At 45.8% G+C, this 25,017-nt stretch overlaps 1 protein-coding gene across 2 annotated transcripts in view; it reads left to right on the top strand.

The window, feature by feature from the left end:
* Positions 1-16,058: 16,058 nt before the first annotated feature.
* The window catches only part of LOC143276272 (uncharacterized), an 11,605-nt gene continuing 2,646 nt past the window's right edge, over positions 16,059-25,017 (top strand). Inside the window, exons 1-2 of one of the 2 annotated variants that reach the window (XM_076580770.1) lie at positions 16,059-16,383; positions 19,722-20,690. In XM_076580770.1, coding sequence (XP_076436885.1) covers positions 16,377-16,383; positions 19,722-20,690 — 976 coding nt within the window. In that variant the 5' untranslated portion in view covers positions 16,059-16,376. The remainder of the gene's footprint in view (positions 16,384-19,721; positions 20,691-25,017) is intronic. The other variant, XM_076580771.1, reaches the window with a different exon arrangement.

The following is a 25,017-nucleotide window of genomic DNA, read 5'->3' as shown; positions in this document are numbered from 1 at the left end:
TGACCAGGCAGTCATCCATGGTGCCCCAACGACCCACCCACGGGTCAAGGGATAGATGAGATGAGATGATGATTTTTCTATTTTTTCACGTGTCCATTTTCATTACACAAACAAAAGAAGAACAAGGCCATAGTATTATAATCAGGCTGAAATCAACTGCATGTAAAATTATGAACACATGAATATGGTCATCTTCATGACACACAACACAACATACCACAACGCACGCACGCACGCGCGCGCGCGCGCGCGCGCACACACACACACACTTCTCCCCAGCCACAAGTACACACATCATCATGTTCATTCTCAGACTGCACTGTTCTAAGGGGAGCAACCACTCCAAAACAATACTGTCCATGACAGTCCAGTGATGTCCCTTACCCTGCTGCAAATCTGACCGAACAGAGAACACGTTGCACCACCACCTGTATTCCTTTGTCCCCTGTATTCCTGATTGTATCGAATATTATGTCTCACACACACACACACACACACACACACACACACACACACACACACACACACACACACACACACACACACACACAGAGATTTAAGTGGACTGATGGCCTAGAGGTAATGCGTCCGCCAAGGAAGCGAGAGAATCTGAGCGTGCTGGTTCGAATCACGGCTCAACTGCAGATATTCTTTCCCCCTCCACTAGACCTTGAGTGATGGTCTGGACGCTAGTCATTCGGGTGAGACGATAAACCGAGGACCCGTGTGCAGCATGTACTTAGTGCACGCAAAAGAAGCCACGGCAACAAAAGGGTTGTTCCTGGCAAAATTCTGTAGAAAAATCCACTTCAATAGGAAAAACAAATAAAACTACAAGCAGGAAAAAAATACAAAAGAAAAGAAGAAGAAAAAAAAAGGGTGGCGCTGTAGTGTAGCGATGCACTCTCCTTCGGGAGAGCAGCCCGAATTTCACACAAAGAAATCTGTTGTGACAAAAAAAGAAAACAATACGAACACAAATACATCCACACACACACGCACACACACACACACACACACACACACACACACACACACACACGCACACACACTCATACGCACATAACCACAGAGAAACAGACAGTCAGACAGAGAAACAGACACACACAGACACAGACACACACACACACACACAGAAACACACACACATACGCACATAACCACAGAGAAACAGACAGAGAGAAACAGACACACACACACACACACACACACACACACACACACACACACACACACACACGCACACAGATCACACGTGCATGCACCCTTCACCCCCCTAACCTCCCCTCCTGAGCGATAATACTCAAATGTAAAAATCAATACTCTTACAAACTGTTTGCAATCACTAACATGTGTGACAGGACATGAAACAAAATCCCCCCCCCCCCCCCTCACCCACCCCCTCACACACATACTCACACACGGGCAGTAACTGACCTAGGGGAAGCAATCGCTCCCATACAATACCATTCTATGATGTCCAGTGATGTCCCTTCCCGTACTTCTGCTCTGACTGAACAACTTTCAGTTTCAGTTTCTCAAGAAGACCCCAGTGCGTTCAGACAAACGATACACCACATCTGCTAGGCAGATGCCTGACAGCAGCATAACCCAACGCGCCAGCCAGGCCTTGAGTACGTGCATATATATTTGTGACCTATCAGAGTGACAATGAAACTTGTCACGCACCACTGAAGAAATACTGCGTCAACAAACACAACATGTTGTGGACGTGCAGATGAAACAAGAGTTACAGAGAACTTTGACAAAACTCTCCATGACAGTAATCTTCGTTGTTTTGTGGCTGTGCAGGTTTCTACACAGCGCGCATGCCGCTGTCACTGTGACGGTGGTCCTGCACCCTTGCCAGCAGCTGGTCGTCGTTCAGGTTGTTCCAGTCTGCAGCTGTTCTTACGATGAATGAGTTTTTAGTTTGTTCTGTTCTTGTGGAACCTCTAATGCTCTGTTATTTTCTTTCTGACTGACCTGTCGACGATGTTGCTGGGAACAAAATCAGTAAAGCACCAAGGTTGGATGCAGCGTCTGTTTGTTGATTGTTGTTTCATGAACTGGCCAGGTGGTATGGCTGGCACCGAACCCTCAACCACTCGTTTTAAGGAGGAGAGACAGAGGTCTTGTCGTCTCTCTTGTTCACTGTTAAAAAGAAAGCCAAGAGCGCATCCCATTCCACAGTGCAAGATCACAACGAATGGCCATGTCACCATCCTTACAGTCTTCGGTCTCATCAGTCATCGCGAAAAAAGTCACAAAGTCATTGGCCTTTCATGGTCTACTGTCATGGAGACCTTAGAGTTTCATCTTTCCTGACACTTCCATATTTGCAGCTACTCACAGTGAATGGGACTGTGATGGGAAGAATATTGACAGGTACCTTGCTCCTGTTCCGTTGCTTGGCTTTGTTGCACGTGAGTCTCGTGGTGACTGTGGTCTGTGTTTGTATCGTGTTCAGAATATGGAATGTGAATTGTCTGCCTTGAACAACTTCGTGTTCTTGTATCTATGTCGTGTGTCGCTGTGTGTGTGTGTGTGTGTGTGTGTGTGTGTGTGTGTGTGTGTGTGTGTGCATGTGTGAGTGTGTGTGTGTGTGTGTGTGTGTGTGTGTAGATCACATGACGTAAAGCCACAACTACGATTGGCAAAAGAAATGACATGCGCACAAGAGAGAGAGAGAGAGAGAGAGAGAGAGAGAGAGGTGCATCTGTATGTATGTTTTAAACAAACAAAAAGGGTATGTCAAAGTAAGAATTATTGTTACATAAACTGTGTTTTAAATTCCACTGTCTTTAGAAGTTAGACATCTGTAGCTGGAATCTCAGTTAATCTGAGTGCGCATTTGCGTGGTGTGTGTGTGTGTGTGTGTGTGTGTGTGTGTGTGTGTGTGTGTGTGTGTCTGTGTGGCTTTAGTCTATCAATATTTTTTTTTTGGATTTTTTTCATTATAGTAATTTTAATCTGCCTCATCATTTCAAGTATAAGTTAATGATTTAATGATAATGCATGACTTTTATATTGAGCGCATTCCACACACACACACACAGACACACACACACACACACACACACACACGCCCATTTACCTGAGACTCCAGCTGTGAATGTCTAACTTTTTCATGCACCCCTCTGTATGTCACAAGAGCAGAGGTCACATACAATGTACAGCCTTTCTGGTTTCCAATGGCAACATGCGATCCGTAAATAAACCTGCCTCTGGTGTCCAATGGCCACATCCGATCCGTAGATGATCTTTCTGCTATTTACATTTCAAACCCGCAAACCTTCATCTGCCCTCCCCCCCCCCCCCCCCCCCCCCCCTCTCCCCCCCCCCCCACCTCCCCGCCCCCTTCCCCACTTTTTTTTTTTTTTTTTTTTTTTTTTTTTTTTTTACTGCCAGCCGTGTTGTTCGTTTCGCTGAAGGTCTTACACCACGTGTCTCTGGAATTTTTGTCATCTTTGTAACTGTGTTGTGCGTGGTGAGTGACTTAGCTCACGTGGTGACTGATCGTCTTTCTTTCAGTGACTACATACCATAGATTTTCTATCCTTCACTGTCCGCAGCACAGGATTGAACATTGCAACATTTTGTCGTTGATCTCGGTGAGCTCTGTCTGGAGTGTTTCCATAATAATTGGACTTTCGACAATGTTTTCAAAGACTGTCACCTGATTGTTACTTTCTGTAATCTTGTGTGTCCTCTTTAGTTCTTTACAACGACTCATCAAACTGTTACAGGAGTCCAAAATATACAAACATCACCAAACATCACAGACACCCATTAAACTGCCCAATTTTCGCCTGATTATTACCCCCCTTCTACAGTCCCCCACCTCCCAGCCCCCAACACATATGAACTTATTGCAACTAAACAAAACAACACAAACAAACAAGCCTAAATACAGATAACGAAACATAATTATATTCATCTCACAAAGTAGCAGTTTCTCTCAGTCTGAAAGCCTGTACAAAAACAATGAAGATCACGAATGTCCTTCCTGTTGCTTGGCGACATTAACAGACTGAATTCAAACAGAGAGGGATGTTTATAGTATTCTGGTTTTATAAACATTCACCAATTCTTTTTATATCAGTTACCTCCCCACCAGGGATTTGGTAGGTGATCACACGCCTTACCACCTCACATAAGAAAGAAAAGTAGCAAAGCAATTTACTCAGTTATTTCCACTGGGAAGTTATTAAGGTGATTTCACACACCTTCACTTAGCCAACCTAATATTAGCTCACTGCACCAAGCAGTCAAACAATCACGTTTATCCAGCGTGATTTATCATCACACGATTACATAACTGTACAACACAAACCAGTGCTCAAAAACCTTTCATATTTAATTCATATTTTAGATCCACACCAGCTTAATAGAAAACATATTATTAATGAGATAGTAATATCGAAACATCAATTACGATTCATTTCAGGGAACTACCGCCCTCCATCATAAAATATTTCCAACTCTGGCTTTCCAAAACCATGAAAAATATTAAGACAGGGGACTAGAGCAGGTTAGGTCAAGACTTGAATAACTTCACACCACACGAACATTATCCAGAAAGAAATAACCTTGACGAACCTTGACTGGAAAGGGTCACACGCACAACGTCCGTAGACTCACTGTGACTGGAACTCCACACAGTCAATTATCCATTCAGACATGTCCAAGGCGGATGAAGGCGTTTCTATTACTTACACATGATGCACAGAATAAACACAACACTGTGTGGCACCACAGGAACAGTCCATGCCACACCCGCTCCCCATTTCCAAGTTCAGTTAAGCCGTCCTCCTGCCAACAACAAAAACGCGTCACAACCTTAAAAAGACGTCACAAAAATTGCGTCACACAAACAGTGTAAAACACGATCGCAGCATGCCATGGAAAGCCCCTTCAAATGTCCGATCAAGGACGAAGACCACAAAGAATGTATTCTTACAGATTACCCAACCTGAGTTACCTGAGTTACCTACCCACCTACCGACCGACAGACAGACAGACACAAAACTAACAGAAAAAGAACCTTGAATCATACACACAAATGTACAAAGGTACTCGTGCACACATAATGCAATCGATCAGTTGGAGGTATCTAAATTGATCTGCACATAATCACAAAAATTGGTGACATTCAAAATCTATGTACCATGCTCTTCACAGAGACATTTAACTATTTCATTCCGCTGCTGACTTTTTCAGTCGTATTATGAATATACTCTGTCTGAATTAGGAGATATTTTCTCTGAAAGGAAACAAAGTACATGTTAATTCCCACCTGAGCTAGGTCGTGTTAGGATCTGAGAAGTTATATGTAACAATATCTTGGCCAAAGGGTGAAACTGATCATTTTATGGTCTGGTTTGACCGACAGTCCGCGAGGTGGAGTAAAGCGAAGAAAGTTTACAGAGATAAAGAAGGAAGCTGGACGGGGGCCAAAGAAATGTGTCGACTTACCTGATGGGTCGACTTAAGCGAGGTCGACTTAAGCGGGGACAACTGTAGTTCAGGTGTTTATTCTTTTTAGTTTTTAACTATACACAGTGCTTGCACTTACACACACATTCTTGTTTATTCCTTTGACTGTGGCATGCAGTATTTGCATCATCTCTCCCTGAGATAAATGAAAATGGTTTAACAACAACAACTACTACTACTACTACCAATGGATACTTATATAGCACTCTGTTCACAAAAAAACAAAAGAAACTGATCTGGTTACTTTCAAAAACACAAGATATTATACACGGCCCATTAATATGTACATAGCACATTAAGTTACACACCAAAATATGTGTAGCTAACTACACACACAGACACACAAATAAACACTATATACAGACCCATTCCACTCCCCACCTCCCCCTTCCCCGCCCCTCACCCCGCACGCACACACACACACACACACACGCACGCATGCACGCACATACATGCATATGATTATGTGTCCACATACATAACTATGTATGGAAACATACAAAGGAGTACACACTGTTTGGGTGGCTTTAATACCAGGAACCTTACTGCTGAGAGAAGAGGGAGATGTGAGGCCAGGTTTGAAAGAGGTGGGAGTCAGAGTGTCTGAGGTCGTCAGTCTGTTCTACGTTTTGGGGCTTAAAAAGAAAAGTAAAAAAATCTTTGTATGTATATGTATTTATCTTTTTGTGTCTGTTTCCTTTCTTTTCATAGTGCTGCTCCCTCTCTCATTCTTTTTTTTTAATTTCTAAATTATTTTTTTAAGGTGATCGATGTTGTGAAGACCTTGTACTTGGCAGAAACAAGAGCCATTACTAATCAAACGAATATTGACAACATCTTCAAACCAACAATGTACTTACTCAATGTAGACTTTGATGCTCTTGTTGTAGGACTACTCAACCAGTTTGCTGGTGTCATTCCATCGTCTGTCGATAAGTCTGAGGTCACTCTCCATTGTTTGCTGCAGCTGAGTTCAACTTGAGCCGTCCTCTCTTTCTTCGGTCTGTGGGTGTCCAGTTCAAACCTTGGCGAGCGATTCTTGTTGCGGAGAGCCTCAGCACCTATCCCAGCCAGTTTGCACATTGTGGTTGACACGGAAGGCCAACACTGTACATGGTGTTCAGTTTAGTGTAAGGCCTTTCTGGACCTTCCCAAATACAGCAGACTGAAGAAAGAGAGGGAAGGGGGGGGGGACGAGGGAAGGGGAGGGGGCTGAAATGGGGCTGAAAAATTATTTTTGTCGATGTATGCGAGGAATCCACTTATACCAGGTTGAGTTAACCGAGGAAAATTTACAGAAATAAAGTTGGCGGCTGGCCGGCACCAACCAAATGTGTCAACTTACCCAATGTGTCGACTTAAGGTCACACACACACACACACACACACACACAGACACACACACACACATAAAAAAATATGTATGTGTGTGTGTGTGTGTGTGTGTGTGTGTGTGTGTGTGTGTATGTGTGTGTGTGTGTGTGTGTGCGTATGTGTGTGTGTGTGTGTGTGTGTGTGTGTGTGTGTGTGTGTGTGTGTGTGTGTGTGTGTGTGTGTGTGTGTGTGTGTGTGTGTGTGTGTGTGTGTGTTGGGCATTACCTCCTGCTGTCATTTTCTTTTCTTTTTGCTGTCACACCTGTTTACACCGTTTTTAGAGGGATTTTGCCCATGCCGCTTATTCACAGCCACACCTCGGTTCGTCTGTCACAGTCCCAGTGTCGGCAATCTACAGGGAACTATTCATGTTAGGTCACCAGGAGGCCACACACCAGAAGAGAACCTGCACTGCTGTTGAATCATTTCGGTGGTGTTCAGTGGTGCCCGATCTAACTTACTTTAAAAAACAACAACAACAACAACACCTACTAAGAACCGTACTGAGTACAATAATTGCTCAGCTGCAGAGCAAGACTGACTGAGCACCCCGCCCCCCACCCCGCCCCAATCTCCCAAATGAAAGTCCCCCATCAATCTGCCAACACTGAAGACCTTGACAGGACACACCCCAAGCATGTAAGTAGGGGTCACCATAAGCGCAGTCATGAAAAGCCACCGAATTTTGGGCCATTTTTTTTGCCTTGATGATGAAGGAAGAGAATGGTGTTGATCACAGTGCTGCAAAAGTGGTCCATTAGATTTGTGACGACATAGTAAGGCTGTACTTTACGGTTCCTTTCATATGATATGCTGTCGTTAACCAAGCCCGAGAGATACAGACACTTGCAGAGCCCTGCTATTACATCCTGCTGTCATTCTTAGCGTGGCTGAGCGTGTGCTTTGCATTGTCCAACGTGCGTGTTTCATGCCAGTGATATTTCCGCTGGGGGCCGTCTTGCTCCTATACCAAAGTGGTTATTGGGTAGAGTTACCTGGATTTGACACCTGTGTCAAGCACACAGGCAGAAAGACACACAGACAGACAGAGAAACAGAAACACAGAGACACAGACTGACCGACAGTTTGATAAAAAAATAAAAGGCAGGTGAGGTGTCCACTGTTGTCCCGCTTGTCCAGAGTGACAAGGCTGTACTTCATAATGATATCCTGTCATTAACCAGGCCTGAGAGATACGGACTTGCTGTGCCCTGCTATTACCCCATGCTGTCATTCTCAGGGGAATTAGTGTGCAGCTTGCATTGTCCAACGTGTGTGTTTCTTCGCGGAAGGCGGTCTTGCTCCTACAATTACGTGGTTATTAAGTAGATTACCTGGATTTGACACCCGTGAGAAGTTGACAGGGTGGCTTTGTCTGTCTGTCTATCATTCCGTCTGTCAGTCAGTCTGTCTATCTTTCTATCTGTCTGTCTGCCTGTATGTATGTATGTCACACACACACACACACACACACACACACACACACACACACACACACACACACACACATACACACAGACACGCACGCACACACACACACACACATGCACACACATACACACGCACACACTTACATGCACACACACACACACACACACACACACACACACACACACACACACACGCGCGCGCGCGCGCGCGCGCGCGCGCGGTGGCTTTGTCTGTCTGTCTCTCATTCCGTCTGTCTGTCAGTCTGTCTATCTGTCTGTCTGCCTGTATGTATGTCTGTCACACACACACACACACATACACATATATACACACACACAGACACGTACTCACACACACACACACACACACACACACACACACACACACACACACACATACACACACACACTTGCATGCACACACACACACGCACGCACGCACGCACACACACACACACACACACACACACACACACACACACACACTCACTCTCTCACTCACTCCCTCGCATACATCCACATGTGCATATATTCGTACAGACATGACAATGGTGGAGCCAGAGGGATTGGAAAACACACAGACACACAGACAGACAGACAGAAAGACATACATGCCCACTGACACACAGACACACAGACAGTGCAAAGACAGACAGACAAACACACAGACAGACAGACAAACAGGCAGACAGAGAGAAAGGCAGACAGTCAGAAAGACAGACAGACAGAAAGATAGACTCACAGACAAATTGACAAAACTGAAAAAGACAGAGATGCAGAGAACAAACAACTTGCAGAATTTGTTCCTTGTCCCCCTTGTCCCCTGGGGACAGTGTGTGAGGTCAGGTGTCCACTGTTGTCCCCCTTGTCCCCTGGGGACAGTGTGTGAGGTGTCCACTGTTGTCCCCCTTGTCCCCTGGGGACAGTGTGTGAGGTGAGGTGTCCACTGTTGTCCCCCTTGTCCCCTGGGGACAGTGTGTGAGGTGTCCACTGTTGTCCCCCTTGTCCCCTGGGGACAGTGTGTGAGGTGTCCACTGTTGTCCCCCTTGTCCCCTGGGGACAGTGTGTGAGGTGAGGTGTCCACTGTTGTCCCCCTTGTCCCCTGGGGACAGTGTGTGAGGTGTCCACTGTTGTCCCCCTTGTCCCCTGGGGACAGTGTGTGAGGTCAGGTGTCCACTGTTGTCCCCCTTGTCCCCTGGGGACAGTGTGTGAGGTGAGGTGTCCACTGTTGTCCCCCTTGTCCCCTGGGGACAGTGTGTGAGGTCAGGTGTCCACTGTTGTCCCCCTTGTCCCCTGGGGACAGTGTGTGAGGTGTCCACTGTTGTCCCCCTTGTCCCCTGGGGACAGTGTGTGGGGTGTCCACTGTTGTCCCCCTTGTCCCCTGGGGACAGTGTGTGAGGTCAGGTGTCCACTGTTGTCTCCCTTGTCCCCTGGGGACAGTGTGTGAGGTGAGGTGTCCACTGTTGTCCCCCTTGTCCCCTGGGGACAGTGTGTGAGGTCAGGTGTCCACTGTTGTCCCCCTTGTCCCCTGGGGACAGTGTGTGAGGTCAGGTGTCCACTGTTGTCCCCCTTGTCCCCTGGGGACAGTGTGTGAGGTGTCCACTGTTGTCCCCCTTGTCCCCTGGGGACAGTGTGTGAGGTGTCCACTGTTGTCCCCCTTGTCCCCTGGGGACAGTGTGTGAGGTGAGGTGTCCGCTGTTGTCCCCCTTGTCCCCTGGGGACAGTGTGTGAGGTGTCCACTGTTGTCCCCCTTGTCCCCTGGGGACAGTGTGTGAGGTGAGGTGTCCACTGTTGTCCCCCTTGTTCCCTGGGGACAGTGTGTGAGGTGTCCGCTGTTGTCCCCCTTGTCCCCTGGGGACAGTGTGTGAGGTGTCCACTGTTGTCCCCCTTGTCCCCTGGGGACAGTGTGTGAGGTGAGGTGTCCACTGTTGTCCCCCTTGTCCATTGGGGACAGTGTGTGATGTGAGGTGTCCACTGTTGTCCCCCTTGTCCCTTGGGGACAGTGTGTGAGGTGTCCACTATTGTCCCCCTTGTCCCTTGGGGACAGTGTGTGAGGTGAGGTGTCCACTGTTGTCCCCCTTGTCCCCTGGGGACAGTGTGTGATGTGAGGTGTCTACTGTTGTCCCCCTTGTCCGCTGGGGACAGTGTGTGAGGTGTCCACTGTTGTCCCCCTTGTCCCCTGGGGACAGTGTGTGAGGTGTCCACTGTTGTCCCCCTTGTCCCCTGGGGACAGTGTGTGAGGTGTCCACTGTTGTCCCCCTTGTCCCCTGGGGACAGTGTGTGAGGTGTCCACTGTTGTCCCCCTTGTCCCCTGGGGAAAGTGTGTGAGGTGTCTACTGTTGTCCCCCTTGTCCCCTGGGGACAGTGTGTGAGGTGGCCTCAATTGTCTCCCTTGTCCCCTGGGACAGTGTGTGAGGTGAGGTGTCCACTGTTGTCCCCCTTGTCCCCTGGGGACAGTGTGTTAGGTGGCCTCAATTGTCTCCCTTGTCCCCTAGGGACAGTGTGTGAGGTGAGGTGTCCACTGTTGTCCCCCTTGTCCCCTGGGGACAGTGTGTGAGGTGAGGTGTCCACTGTTGTCCCCCTTGTCCCCTGGGGACAGTGTGTGAGGTGTCCACTGTTGTCCCCCTTGTCCCCTGGGGACAGTGTGTGAGGTGTCCACTGTTGTCCCCCTTGTCCCCTGGGGACAGTGTGTGAGGTGACGTGTCCACTGTTGTCCCCTGGGGACAGTGTGTGAGGTGTCCACTGTTGTCCCCCTTGTCCATTGGGGACAGTGTGTGAGGTGTCCACTATTGTCCCCCTTGTCCCTTGGGGACAGTGTGTGAGGTGAGGTGTCCACTGTTGTCCCCCTTGTCCCCTGGGGACTGTGTGTGAGGTGTCCACTGTTGTCTCCCTTGTCCCCTGGGGACAGTGTGTGAGGTGAGGTGTCCACTGTTGTCCCCCTTGTCCCCTGGGGACAGTGTGTGAGGTGAGGTGTCCACTGTTGTCCCCCTTGTCCCCTGGGGACAGTGTGTGAGGTGAGGTGTCCACTGTTGTCCCCCTTGTCCCCTGGGTACAGTGTGTGATGTGAGGTGTCTACTGTTGTCCCCCTTGTCCGCTGGGGACAGTGTGTGAGGTGTCCACTGTTGTCCCCCTTGTCCCCTGGGGACAGTGTGTGAGGTGTCCACTGTTGTCCCCCTTGTCCCCTGGGGACAGTGTGTGAGGTGAGGTGTCCACTGTTGTCCCCTTTGTCCCCTGGGGACAGTGTGTGAGGTGTCCACTGTTGTCCCCCTTGTCCCCTGGGGACAGTGTGTGAGGTGTCCACTGTTGTCCCCCTTGTCCCCTGGGGACAGTGTGTGAGGTGAGGTGGCACTGTGTGCCAGGACAGGTCGTTGACACTAGGTTCCTCTGTACCATAGACACCCAGGCCCGGGGTATCAGTGTCATTACCGTCATAAAGATCGTTTTATATATATATATATAAATAATTTTTTTTTTCATGTTGCATTGTCGTCATCAATTTTTGATGAGGTGACGTTCTTTATGGATGTTGTACACAAAGAGCAGAAGTCAACGCTCTTGACCAGTTTTCATTGAGTACCATCTTCCATAGTTGTCTTTTTTGTTGTTGTTATCATTTGTTTATCCCACCCCGAAAATCTCGCCGGAAGAGAAGAAGAGGACGAAGAAAGAAAAGAGGAGAGCAGTTACCCACGACCCAGCTGGTATGTTGAAAAGTCAAGGGAAATATGTTTGTCTATTTTTCTCTCATTGTGTTAGGGTTTCCTTTCGTGATTATCATTTGGATTTCATCTTCATTTTTCTATTGGCTTCCCTTTTTTCGCTTCAATATTACTTTCTAAAACGAACTAAGATGTATGTGAATTGCATTTAAAAAAATCCTTTCATCTTTAATGTTGATACAGTTTTATTCCAGGAAGCCAGTGTGCAAGACCAGGTGAGGGTATCATTTTCCTTGTGCAGGGTCCTTGCTTCTCTACCCCACATTTTTCCACGTGCCCCTCCAGTCCCAGGGCATTCCCAGTGTCTGGGCGTCTTGTCTTGTTCGTCTGTGTGAATGGAGTGGAGAATTTGATTACGTTGTGCTTGTTTGGGGGTGAGGGGTACCGTGGGTATTGTATTGTATTGTATTGTAATGTATTGTATTGTATGTATTGTAATATTGTATTGCATTGTAATGTATTGTATTACTCGTTTTGTCACAACAGATTTCTCTGTGTGAAATTCGGGCTGCTGTCCCCAGAAAGAGTGTGTCACCACACTGAGAGCACCACCCGCTTTTTGGTATTTCTTTCTGCCTGCAGTTTTATCTGTTTTCCTATCAAAGTGGATTTTTTTCTAGATAAGTTTGCCAGGGACACCCCATTTTGTTGCCGTGGGTTCTTTTACATACGATTAGCGCATGCTCCAACGGGATCTCAGTTTATCATCTAATCTGAATGACAAGCGTCCAGATTACCACACAAGGTCTAGTGGAGGGTGATTGGAAGCAGTGCACTCAGATTCTCTCGCTTCCTAGGCGGACACGTTACCATTGACCCAATGAAATCATTTGATATATTTTACTTTGGTATTGCACACCAACTGCGTTGCGCACACACATGTTGACACAACTACGTGCACCACTCACACTTCCTTTCACATACAATCAGACCACGATCTGTCATTGTAAAACGTCTATTGTTTTATTTACTTATTTATTTTCTATTTGTTTCTCTGTGTGTACTTTTGACAGAATTTAAAGGATGGACATCACACAAAGATTAAATGATGGTGTTTGTTTCTCTGTGTGTTCCATTCTGTCCTCCTCAAGCACTCACACCATCATCACCAGCGACGTCTTCTGTAGTAATCTTTTTTTCTTCTCTTCAGTGCTGTGTGCTGTACGTGTTCTCGACGTCTGAAGGGAGTCCTGTGAGAGCTTCGGTGGGGGGAGACCCGGTTCCTGACAGCGTGTGTCGACCGTATCAACACCTACCATGGTCGTGAGTTGAGGCGACATGTTGGGGAAAAGTTTGGATTATATGTAGAGACAACCCAACCATTATATATAAAGATCTGCACATGTCAAGTATTCTGGACAAGAAACTAGAGATATTTGCTTGAAAAAGTTCTTTAAAGGGCACATAGACTGGAACGCGTCTTTGGAAACATTTTTATAGATGAAATTGTGTGTGTGTGTGTGTGTGTGTGTGTGTGTGTGTGTGTGTGTGTGTGTGTGTGTGTGTGTGTGTGTGTGTGTGTGTGTGTTCCTTTTTCATTGTTGACCAAAATGGTGGCGATTTTTCTGATTTCCAAGGTCAACATATGTGCAGACCTGCTTGTGCCTGAACCCCCCTTCGTGTGTATATGCACACAGAAGATCAAATACGCACGTTAAAGATCCAGTAATCCATGTCAGCGTTCGTTGGGTTATGCACACCCCCGAAAACGGAGTATGGCTGCGTACATGGTGGGGTAAATAACCAAACGGTCATACACATAAATTGTTACATGTCTGCCTGAGTGTATTATTATGTGTGCATGCCTGAAATCTGATTGAATGACACAGGAAACGAATGATGAGCGCCCCACAATGACAGCCTTCAGTCAGCTCTTCCCAGGTAGGCTGCTTGTTGTGCAAATGACCCCGTGTTTGTAAAGTGCTTTGAGCTTGGTCTACGACCAGGGATGTGTGCTATATAAGTATACATATCATTCATTCATTCATTCACCACTTCCCTACCTAACCCTTTGGAATAATTAGACTGGAATAAGGCAGTGTTAGGGCATTCCTTTGGTTATGGGGAGGTGTCCTTTCTGTCTAGATAGCTAGGTCATTCTCTGGAACCCACTCATTGTGTTTATGCTCGTTTGGTGTACCTGTGTGAGTGTATAAATAAACTGTCTCTTCTCTGCCTGTGTTTCTCTCGCACGACGTTGTTGAGTGTGTTGCAGCTTCCTCGGACACATCGAGCTGTGCCCAGGGTTTATTCCCCGGAATAGGTCCTGGGTACATAACAACATTAGACACTCAACTTCCACATACACCTTGAAAGCTTCTCTGAAGACAGATCTATTTAGATTAAGCAGGACTGATATCTTTGTTCACCACAGTCTGAAACTGTGTCCTATCCAGTGTGTGTGTGTGTGTGTATGTGTGTGTGTGTGTGTGTGTGTGTGAGAGAGAGAGAGAGAGAGAGAGAGAGAGAGAGAGAGAGAGAGAGAGAAAGAGAGAGAGAGAGAGAGAGAACAAATGAACAGGACGAATTGTGTCATGCTGTCTGTTTGAAGTTTGTGTAAGTTGATTGATTGTATTTTTTCGTCATTTATCGTTATTCTGTATATAAATGAGTTTTTCTGTATACAAATGTAAAGCGCATATAGCTCTGTTTGAGAAAAAAACAACTGAATAAATGTTCTCTCTTCTTCTTCATCATCATCTTCGTCTTCTTCTGTAATATCTTTGTCTAATCACTATACATGTATACATGTATGCACGTATCTCTGCCTCTCTGTCCAGTTGTCTATCATCTCCAACACACACAGACCCCCCCACCACCCCCCCGCCCCCACCCCCCAACTGCAGACCCCATCGCCCCCTCACACACACACACACACACATACACAGGTGTGCCATGTGAAGTGACGCCAGTTACCTGACATGTACTATAGTGACAGTACAGCCTTTGCAGAGAAGCACACAGCATAAGTTCGTTGTCTGTACAGGTGTGGAGTGGAGGACAGGTAAGGTTTAATATCACCCTGTCAGCCTGGCCCTGTGTCAAGTCCCTGTACCTTGATCCACAGCCCTCACTTGTGGCAAGATTGCCAGCCACAGACACAAACATAAACGAATACATAAACATGCACGTGCACACACACACACACACACACACACACACACACACACACACACACACATACACTGACAGACACATGCATACATACACATAGAATTGAATGCACATGCTCGCATACACATACACATACATGCATGCATGCATGAACTGCACATGTACACACACACACATGCATGTGTGTAATTACTTTTACACCAAATACCTACACATGCACGGGAATGATGGAAACAGACGGATTAACAGACAGACATGTAGACAGAAAGAAAACAATGGAAAGACAGACAGACAGATAGACAGAGAGAGTGCAGACAGGCAGTGGAGGGGGGAGAGGGACAGTGGAGGGGGAGGGAGAGGGGCAGTGGAGGGGGGGTGAGGGGCAGTGGAGGTGGAGGGAGAGGGGCAGTGGAGGTGGAGGGAGAGGGGCAGTGGAGGGGGGGGGAGGGGCAGTGGAGGTGGAGGGAGACGGGCAGTGGAGGGGGGAGAGGGGCAGTGGAGGTGGAGGGAGAGGGGCAGTGGAGGGGGGGGGAGAGCAGCAGTGGAGGGGGGGGAGAGGGGCACTGGAGGGGGAGGGAGAGGGGCAGTGGAGGTGGAGGGAGAGGGGCAGTGGAGGGGGGGGAGAGCAGCAGTGGAGGGGGGGGGGGGAGAGCAGCAGTGGAGGGGGGGGGGGAGAGCAGCAGTGGAGGTGGAGGGAGAGGGGCAGTGGAGGTGGGAGGGGGCAGTGGGGGGGTGAGGGAAGGGGCAGTGGGGGGGTGAGGGAAGGGGCAGTGGGGGGGGAGAGCAGCAGTGGAGGGGGGAGGGAGAGGGGCAGTGGAGGTGGGAGGGAGAGGGGCAGTGGAGGGGGGGGGGGGGAGAGAGCAGCAGTGGAGGGGGGAGGGAGAGGGGCAGTGGAGGGGGGGGGAGGTGACAGCAGGTGGGAGCATTGAAGGTGACACTGAATACCCTCCATGGCTGTGGCGGGGTGGACTGACGTCACAGATAGCAACCGCCAATGAACAGACAGGGCTGGGTTGTCAAGACTGACGTCACACGGTGCAGCCGTCAACAAACGGGTAGGGCCTGGGGTCCTGATGTCTCGTTATTCAGTCATTGATATCAGGCAGAGACGGACGTGCATACTGGAGTTTCCATTTAGGTATCTACACATCGCGTGAGCAAAGTGAGTTTGATGTTTGATTGTGGTGAGCAACACACTCCCTGTGGTACGATGACTTGATGGGTGATAGTGTGAGGGCTGAATGTTTAGTGAGTATCAGTATCAGTATCAGTAGCTCAAGAAGGCATCACTGCTTTTAGACAAATCCATATATGCTACACCACATATGCCAAGCAGATGCCTGACCAGCAGTGTAACCCAACGCGCTTAGTCAGGCCTCGAGGGGAAAAAATGGAAGAAAAACGAAAAAGGAAGAAGAATTAAATCAATAGTGAGTGTTTGTGGTCTGTAGCAGACAGTCTTGTGTTAACTTCATTGTTGATAGTGTGAGGACAGAGAGGTGAACTTTGGCTGTGGTCACATGTAAATCGATTTTCGTTTCTAGCTTTCAGTAGCTTTTAGCATTTAGTTGTCATGTTTATTAGTTGTCATTTCTTGTTCAGAATGTGGAGTGATAGCTCAGAGATAACGCGTCTGCCTAGGAAGTGAGAGAATCTGAGCGTACTCGTTCGAATCATGGCTCAGCCACCGATATTTTCTCCCTCTCCACTAGATCTTGAGTGGTGGTCTGGACGTTAGTCATTCGGATGAGACGAAAAAATGAAGTCCCATGTGCAGTTAGTGCACGTAAAAGAACCCACAGCAACAAAAGGGTTTTTCCTGGCAAAATTCAGTAGAAAAATCCACTTTGATGGGAAAAACAAATAAAACTACATGCAGGAAAAAATACAAAATAAAAAGGGTGGTGCTGTTGTGTAGCAACGCACTCTCTCTGTGGAGAGAAGCCCGGATTTCACTCAGAGAAATCTGTTGTGATAAAAAAATACAAAACAAATACAATACAATGTTTGTGTCACGGCTCGTGGCATTCATTTGTTTGTGTGTTCGTCTCCCTTCCCCTCCTCTCCCTTCCTCTCCCTTCCCCTCTCCCTTTCTCCCTCCTCTCTCCCCCTTTTGCTCTATGTTATTTTGTGTGCTCAGTTCTGTTCCGAACTGAAGCACGTGAATCTGTCGTGATGTGTGTCTGACATGTCCTTAGTCCTTCTCGCTCTGAACTCTTGAGATGAGTTCGGAGTTAACATCGTTTTGAAGGAAGGGTTTTGCTTTGCCTTTGGTGCGAGCTTTGGAAGGAGAAGGGTCACCGATCCAGCAAGCGAGCTGTTGGGTGCCCTCTTGGACAGTCGTGGGGTTCGATTCTTGTGTGACTCCCTTCTGCCTCTGTGTGGATCTGTGTTCTGTGTTCTCTCTTGGGCCAGTATTGTGCCAGATTCCTGGTGACAGGTGAGGGGGGGGGGGGGGGGGGGGAGTTGTATAGTTTTCCTCGTGGTGTTAGCGTTGTAACTTGACATATGTTGGTTTTGGGTGTGTATAATGTTAAGGGAGGTGTTTTATCAAACATCTTTTAAATCCAGTATTCTTTTATTTCTAAATATTTTGAGATAATTGATAAGGTTGTGTTTGGGGTTGTTTTGCTATGTATTCAGCTCGAGTTGTTTCCGATTTATTTCCTTTGTGAACTGTGTCCAACTGCAGCCTAAGATTTCCAAAACGTTTGTGTGGTGTTTTAAATGTGATTGGTAGATTGCAATATTGGCTCATTGAGTTTTGTTTCGGTAGTTTGAAACCACAAGGATAGATACCGACATTTTGTCATTTAGGGTAAATGTCTCTTTCGGATTGCATGCAAGTTTAACTCCTTCATTACTGGATAAATCATAAAAATTTCATGTACTTTTGGCGTTCGTAGCATTGTGTGAAATTGACTGTATATAATAAGATAACCAATTATTCCCTTAGTGCATTCCGTATCACTCCAGGAAGGGGGGGGGGGGGTACTCCTTCATAATGTTAGAGCATAATCTACAGAGATATGGGAGTCTTGTTACAGATTTGTTCCCTGTGATTTATTCCTGTGGGTTCCCCCTGACTGCCATCCCGACGGGACTCCAGGATTCGCCTTTTCAGTGGTGGTCATTCCACTTCATCCCTGTCCGTTCCAAACTCCCTCACTCCCACTCCTTTCCCCGACCCCCATATTTTCCAACGCCCTCGCCCACAGTCCCTCATCCCGTTCCACCCTCTCCGATTCTGCGGGCGTACGACTTAAGCCAGTTCAGTGATGCTGGCCTTCAACAGATGAACTTGATTTAGGTTCAAGTGAACTGACAATTTTTTCGCGTAGATCTGTGCTGCCGTTACTAGGGCTTACGGTGTCGTGGTCATGCTGCTATGGTGTAACCAAAGAGTGTTGCTGTAGTTAATTGTTTAAATTTGTGTGTCTGGACCAGGGTATTCCAAGTGCAACAACAGTAAAGAATTGAGCTGAATTATATATGTCTGTGTTTTGTGTTGTCGGGATGTTAGTTAGTGTGGGAAGGTGCGGGGGGGGGGGGGGGGGGGGGGGGGGGGGGGGGGTTCATGGGCAACCCCTTGTGGGTTGTGACAGTTGTCATATTTAGGTTGATGAGGTCAGAGCTAACAGCAATATCCTTATGTCAATTTTCATGTTATCTTAACTCGTTTCCAGCAAACTGAAAGTTGTGTTATCATTGTCAGTCTGTCCTTGAGTGTGTATTGGTCTGAAATTGATGACAGTACATGTGTATCTGTCTGTAAATTCTGAAGCAAAGGTCAAGTCGTCATTATACTAAATGTGTACAACTGGAATTCATAACTGAACAACAGTGTCAACACAGGCAGGGAAAACATCAGACAAAAGTATTGTCACTGTCACTACAGTAGCTCATAGCTGATTTAAGCCATTATATTCCTGTGATGTAAAAACATCTTGGTTTGTGGATGAGATTATCAAAACTCTGTTGTCTTGGGTACCTGATAAACAACACAGTCAGGAAACGTAAAAATGAACACCGAAAATGTGTAATCCATGACCCTACCAAGTCAGCATTGACATACTGTTTATCTGATCACAAATCAGCAAAAAAGTACTGCTGCTGCTTGTGCAGAAAATGCACTAAGCTTCAAGCCATTCATATCTTAACGTGGTACACTTGCAGACGGGTAAATAAGAGGAAATAGAAAAATAAACACAGAAACGTCCTCACAAAAGGAAGCTCCAAACCCGTTCGTATACTCCTCATTTGACATGTTCACACAGAAACGACGGCGGAATCAGCGTGAACTTAGAAATTACATTGTTCATCAACAGTTATATGGATACATTTATCTGTCTCTAGAAACTGTTGATGTCCTTGATTGTACTGTGGTCATTAACTGGAGATGTGTTCTGTGTGAACTCACTACCAGGGAACACAGTTATTGATGTGGTCAAACTGTGGTCAGTATTCAGGTGTAAAAGTGATCAGTCATAGATTGATCAGTCGTCATCGTCCTTGAAACTATCTTGACATCTGTTGTTCATGTCACATGCAATAATGCTTTCTCTCTCTCTCTCTCTGTCTATCAGATTCCTCTGAAGTCACCATGGCAACTGGAGGGCAACCCAGAGCCCCACAGCCCATAGGGCCTGTGACGTCACTCACAGACTGTCCCCAGTGTGGGTCACTGTGTTTGGGTGCAGTCATCCGGACCTGTGGTCACATCAGCTGCAGGAACTGTCTCCACAAAGCACTGCACCTACTGGGCCCAAAGGCTGGATGTCGGCAATGTGCAAAACAACTGGACCTCCAAAGGGACCAGGCCCTGACCTTCAGCCAGCTTGTACAGAGGTTAGGCACGGACCCTGTGTTTGATCAGTTGGTGTACCGTGAATTAGAGAGAGAAACTGACATCCGATGCCATAACTGCTCAAACAACAAAGCCAGTCATGTGTGCTGGGACTGTCAGGAATACTACTGTGACTCCTGTACATCTATTCATCGTAAGATGGGTGCTACTGAAGGCCATGTTCTGCAGATGTTGCCACAGGCCATGCACAACGCTCGCTCAGGGTCCCGTTCTTCACCCAGACCCACGTCATCATCTCTCCTGTCAACACCCTCCCTGGAAAGTATCCGTAACGATGGCGACTCTCAGTCAGCTGCCACGCCACATGGAAAGTCCAGAGGAGTGAAGGAGTGGAAGGCCTGGGTAAAGAAGGAGGTTCCCCTCTTAAAGCAGGCATCTGATGAACAGCAGAAGGTCTCCACCACGCTGCAGGACGTAATGAATCTGGGACAGCAGCTCCTCAACAGGGTCCAAGCACAACAACATGTGCTAGATAACTACCAGCATCAGCTGCCTCGTTTCAGCGTCAGCCAGTCGTCTGATCCTAACAGCTCCACCGTTACGCTCACAAGCCCTGACGTCACCGTGGACGTGAGGACAGAGCCTCTGGAAAGACGTGTGCGTGACGTCAGACAGTGTCACCACTGCCCCAAGCTGAACGAAGTGGAGGCGATCAGAAGTCAGCTGAGTCGGCTGTTGCACTCGGCAGGTCAGTGACTGAGGGAATGGGTCATGGGAACAGGGGTGGGGGTGGGGGTGGGGGATGGAGAGAGGAGAGAGAGGAGGGGTGGTCAGGCATGAGGGGGAGAAGATGGAAGGTATTAGGACAACTGGAGGATGGACATTTTGGATGATGATGATGATGGTAATGAGGCTGATGATTTTGAGGGTGATAATAATTACAGTGAGTACGTCTTTGTCTTTATTGATCATAATGATGATCAGTGTGATGACAACGTTGATAATGATGATGTTGATGATGATGATAATGATGATGATGATGGCAACTACAGTGTGAATATCATTTTTCACTTGTAGGACAGATTCAGTTGAAGTACTTCTTACAATTGTTCCACTGTCTGGGGGAATTTCATTCATATTTGGAATAAATAAAAGCTGGGTGTTGACATATCTGTGAATTATATGATACTTAATTGAATGATATGACGTCACAGACTTGTTTATTGTTATAATGGCAGAGCTAAGAAGGTTTGTCTAGGAGACCAAGTGGAGGTCTCTGATGACAGGATGAACACTTTATCCGGCTGTACGATAAATGTATCATTTTGTGTTGTAACACATACAAAATTTCACTAAATAACACTTCCATTGTCACCATAGCAACGACCAATGAAAATACTTAAATCTTAACCAAACCGCCCTGAGGCATTCAACTGTTGACGCACACTGATGCATGGGAAGAGAAAGAAAAAGAAAACAAAAACAAAACAAAAACCGAACCGTACTTCTTAGGCAAGTGTTTCATTCTAGAGAGCGTGCAGTGATTCAACTTGCTCTGCATTCGCGGTATGGCGTCGTGACCTCGTCCAGTGGAAGCAAGTCCTACAGAAGAGACAAGTGCTGAGGTCGGAGGGATGCCAGGAGAGAAGTCCGGGTCAACCTGAGCCAGACGAGCAGGGAACAAGTTCTGGTAGGGCCTTGTCTGGACTGACGACCTGACCAGGGTATTTTTCACGAACCTTTGGGTAAGAAGAAAATGTATGATTCTTTTTATTTATTTATTTATTTTATTTATTAATTAAAAAATAAATAAATAAAATAAAATAAAACCAGATCTGAGTGATTCATATGCTTTAGATTCTTTCAGTGATTTTCTTCTTTTAATAGGTCAAAAAAAAAAGAAACAATTTCAGCTCTCTCTCTCTCTCTCTCTCTCTCTCTCTCTCTCTCTCTCTCTCTCTCACACACACACACACTTGTGTACAATTCTCTGTCTGTATGTTACCTTAATCATGGACAATTGCTTTGCACTTGTTATTATATTTTTTGTATTGTTTTAATTTTGTTTGTTTGTTGATCAGTGCTCACATATGAATGGGGGTCTTGCTCCAGTGTAGATTGTTATGTGTGCCACTCTTTCTCTTTGTCTCTCAGTTTGTGTCAGTGCGTGTTCCAGTGCGTGCGCACGTGCGTATGCCCAAGTGATCGTGGATGTGCGTGAGTGCGTGAATGTATGTGTGTGCGCGCGTGTGTGTGGAGACCAAAGTAGTATGGCATGTTTGTGTATAATCTTAGTAAAATGAATAAAGTAGTTCTATGTGATAAAAAATGCCCTCGCATCAATCGGCGTTCCGTATTTGAAAATACCTATACACATTTTAGCTATAAAGATCAAGTTGTTATAATACTTAAATACAGCATGTGGTAGTTATTTGGAATCCACGATTCCTAACAGAGGTTCTGTTACTGAAATGATTATACAGAAATTCCAAATTTGTCGGACATCTGATCTTCTACACTTCTCCAAATAGTGGATATTTTATCACAGAGAAAGTAAAAAATGTTCCACATAATCAGTGACAATACAGTATTTACATTTTGGGCTGCTTGATAAGCCTATTTTATTCAGAAGAATGTTAGCTGGATAGACATGATGCAATATCTTACACTGAAGTACTCGTAATCTAGTTTCTGAAGTGTACTCACTTGCTAATGCCCAGTGATTTTTGTTGATTGCTACATCAAACTTATGTTGCCAAAATCTGACTGCAGTCAGCTCAGGCTATAGGCAGAGACTGATAACGCTCTGATGTGTCTGGGTTTTGTTATTGCATCGTTGATGTTTTTGTTTTTAACACTAGAGCTTCTGCCTTTGAGGAAACAAACTTGATCTTCACAGATAACATTTTGTATAACTGAGGAGAGTCAGAATGCAAGAGATTTAGCTAGAACTTTGTAATCTAAATTAGTCACAGAAATAGATTCTTTCAGTGGTAATTTACATCTGGTCTGGTCACTTATGTCAGGGCAATTATAAACAAGTTCAGCGTCATTCGTTGTTCATAATTCAGCTAATCATCCTCATTATTGTCAAGACAAGACAAGGCAAGACAAATTCTTTATTTCCGAGGATAATAGATATAATACAATATAATGTGTCAAGTCGAGTCAATTTATTATCTCCAGAGAGAAATTCACATGTCATCTTGTTGCTCATGCTCAGACACATAACGACCAGTGTCGCCACTGAGCAGCACCACCCAGCTATCGTATCTTTACTACCAAGTGTATCGGGGTCACGAGGAGTATTGGGGATAGTAGGTATACAGAAAATTTACAAACATAAGTTACACTGGATGCTGGTAGAATGAAGACTTTTGGCCTTGACATATCGTCTAAGAGATTTGGTGTGATTGGACACAAAGTGACAATGTCACGCTTGTAGCAATAATTAAGAGGACTGTTGTGGCTTTATGATCTCAGTATCTATGTTAGATCACAAAAATGAGTGATCTTCAAGATATGGCCATTGCTGCTGACAAAACATAACAATGGGTATTGTTTATTCAATAGATTAAGTCTACATTCAAGGTTAGAAGACATAATAGTGTCACAGTTACTGTAAAATGATACACTTTGCCAAAGAACTACCATAGCTTTTATTTAGGTGTGTTGAGGCATGTTAACAATAATATAGTTAGATGTACACTAAATGACGAGGTACAAATTCTCGTATTACTAAGTCATAAAAATAGGAGTAGTAGGGAAGTGTTGGGTATATTTGCAGGTATGAGGAAGGCTACCAATAGGAAGACTGCATTGTGATTTCCTTTTTAACAGGTGTTTTTTGTGGATTCTCTTTATTCACTTGGAACCAGTAGGCTCACATCCTGTTGGACAACCCTCTAACTCCCATCTACACTGACGTCTGCTGTCTACCATCCAACCACTACCAACCGCTTGGATCAGATGAGTGATGATTCCTTTTCTCCCAAATGGAGAACATGTTCTCTTGTTTCCACTGTCATTTGGTTGTTGTTGTTGCTATGATAATCACCAGTTTGAAACAGTGCACTCTTGTGTGGTCTCTCATTCAGAGTGAATGTGGTTGTGGTGAGTGATGGCTACCCTGGGGTAACACCAGGTGTGTGACAGTTCCTGACCCACTTGCTACTTTCACGAGACTTTGTTGAAAACGAATATTAATCTGAAGATCTTATCAGGATTATGCAAAGTACCACAATCACCACACACATCCCACAAAACAATGTTTGCTGCTTGTTTCAACACATCACACTGATAATACGTCCAGTAATGATGATGATGAAAATAGTAATAACGATAATGATGATAATATCAAAGTGTCATGGCAACAATAATGATGATAATAATAATGATATATATGATATTGTTATCATTATCAATATTGTTATCACTATTTTTTTTAATCATTATTTAACAATGTAGGTTATATGTACAGTACTGAATCCTGTCTAAGTGTGTCTGATATCATGCAGATTCCAGCAGTCGATCAGATGTCTGACACTCAGAGGCTGGTTACACGGCACACACCATGGACGTTCTTCACCTTTCAGAATAAAAGAATGTCAGATAAGAATGACCCGTGTGCAGCCTGCAGAGAACATTTTCCTTTCCTGTTTCCTACAACGGAGGGAAGGAATTCCTTGAGGTCAGGACGAATCTGAAACATCTTGTTGTCAGTCTGCAGATTCCATTCCTCCTGCCAGAGGTGTCCCACATAGGAATGAAGTCTTGGCTTGAGGTCCGTGTACAGTAACGTGGCATGAGAAAACGGTTCCTGATCTATGGCACTTTTTTTCAGTCAATCAGCCATTTGTTCCTCTAGAATATCAGACAGAAACATTTTATGGCTAGCTCGAAAAAGATCTTGTTCCGGGATAGACATACATTGACATGATCTTTTTACTCTGTAATAACATCTTAACGCCATGCCTGCTTCACGTGGATGATTGGGATGTGAGTGGACTGGATCTTTCAACACTTCAATCCACCTTTTAACATATTTTCATTTCTCTACCACTGGTTTTACGAAC

This window comes from Babylonia areolata, chromosome 31 (genome assembly GCF_041734735.1).
Source record: "Babylonia areolata isolate BAREFJ2019XMU chromosome 31, ASM4173473v1, whole genome shotgun sequence".
Taxonomy (NCBI): Eukaryota; Metazoa; Mollusca; class Gastropoda; order Neogastropoda; family Buccinidae; genus Babylonia; species Babylonia areolata.
The sequence above is the reverse complement of the archived record's forward strand: the minus strand, read 5'-3'. Positions and strand labels throughout refer to the sequence as shown.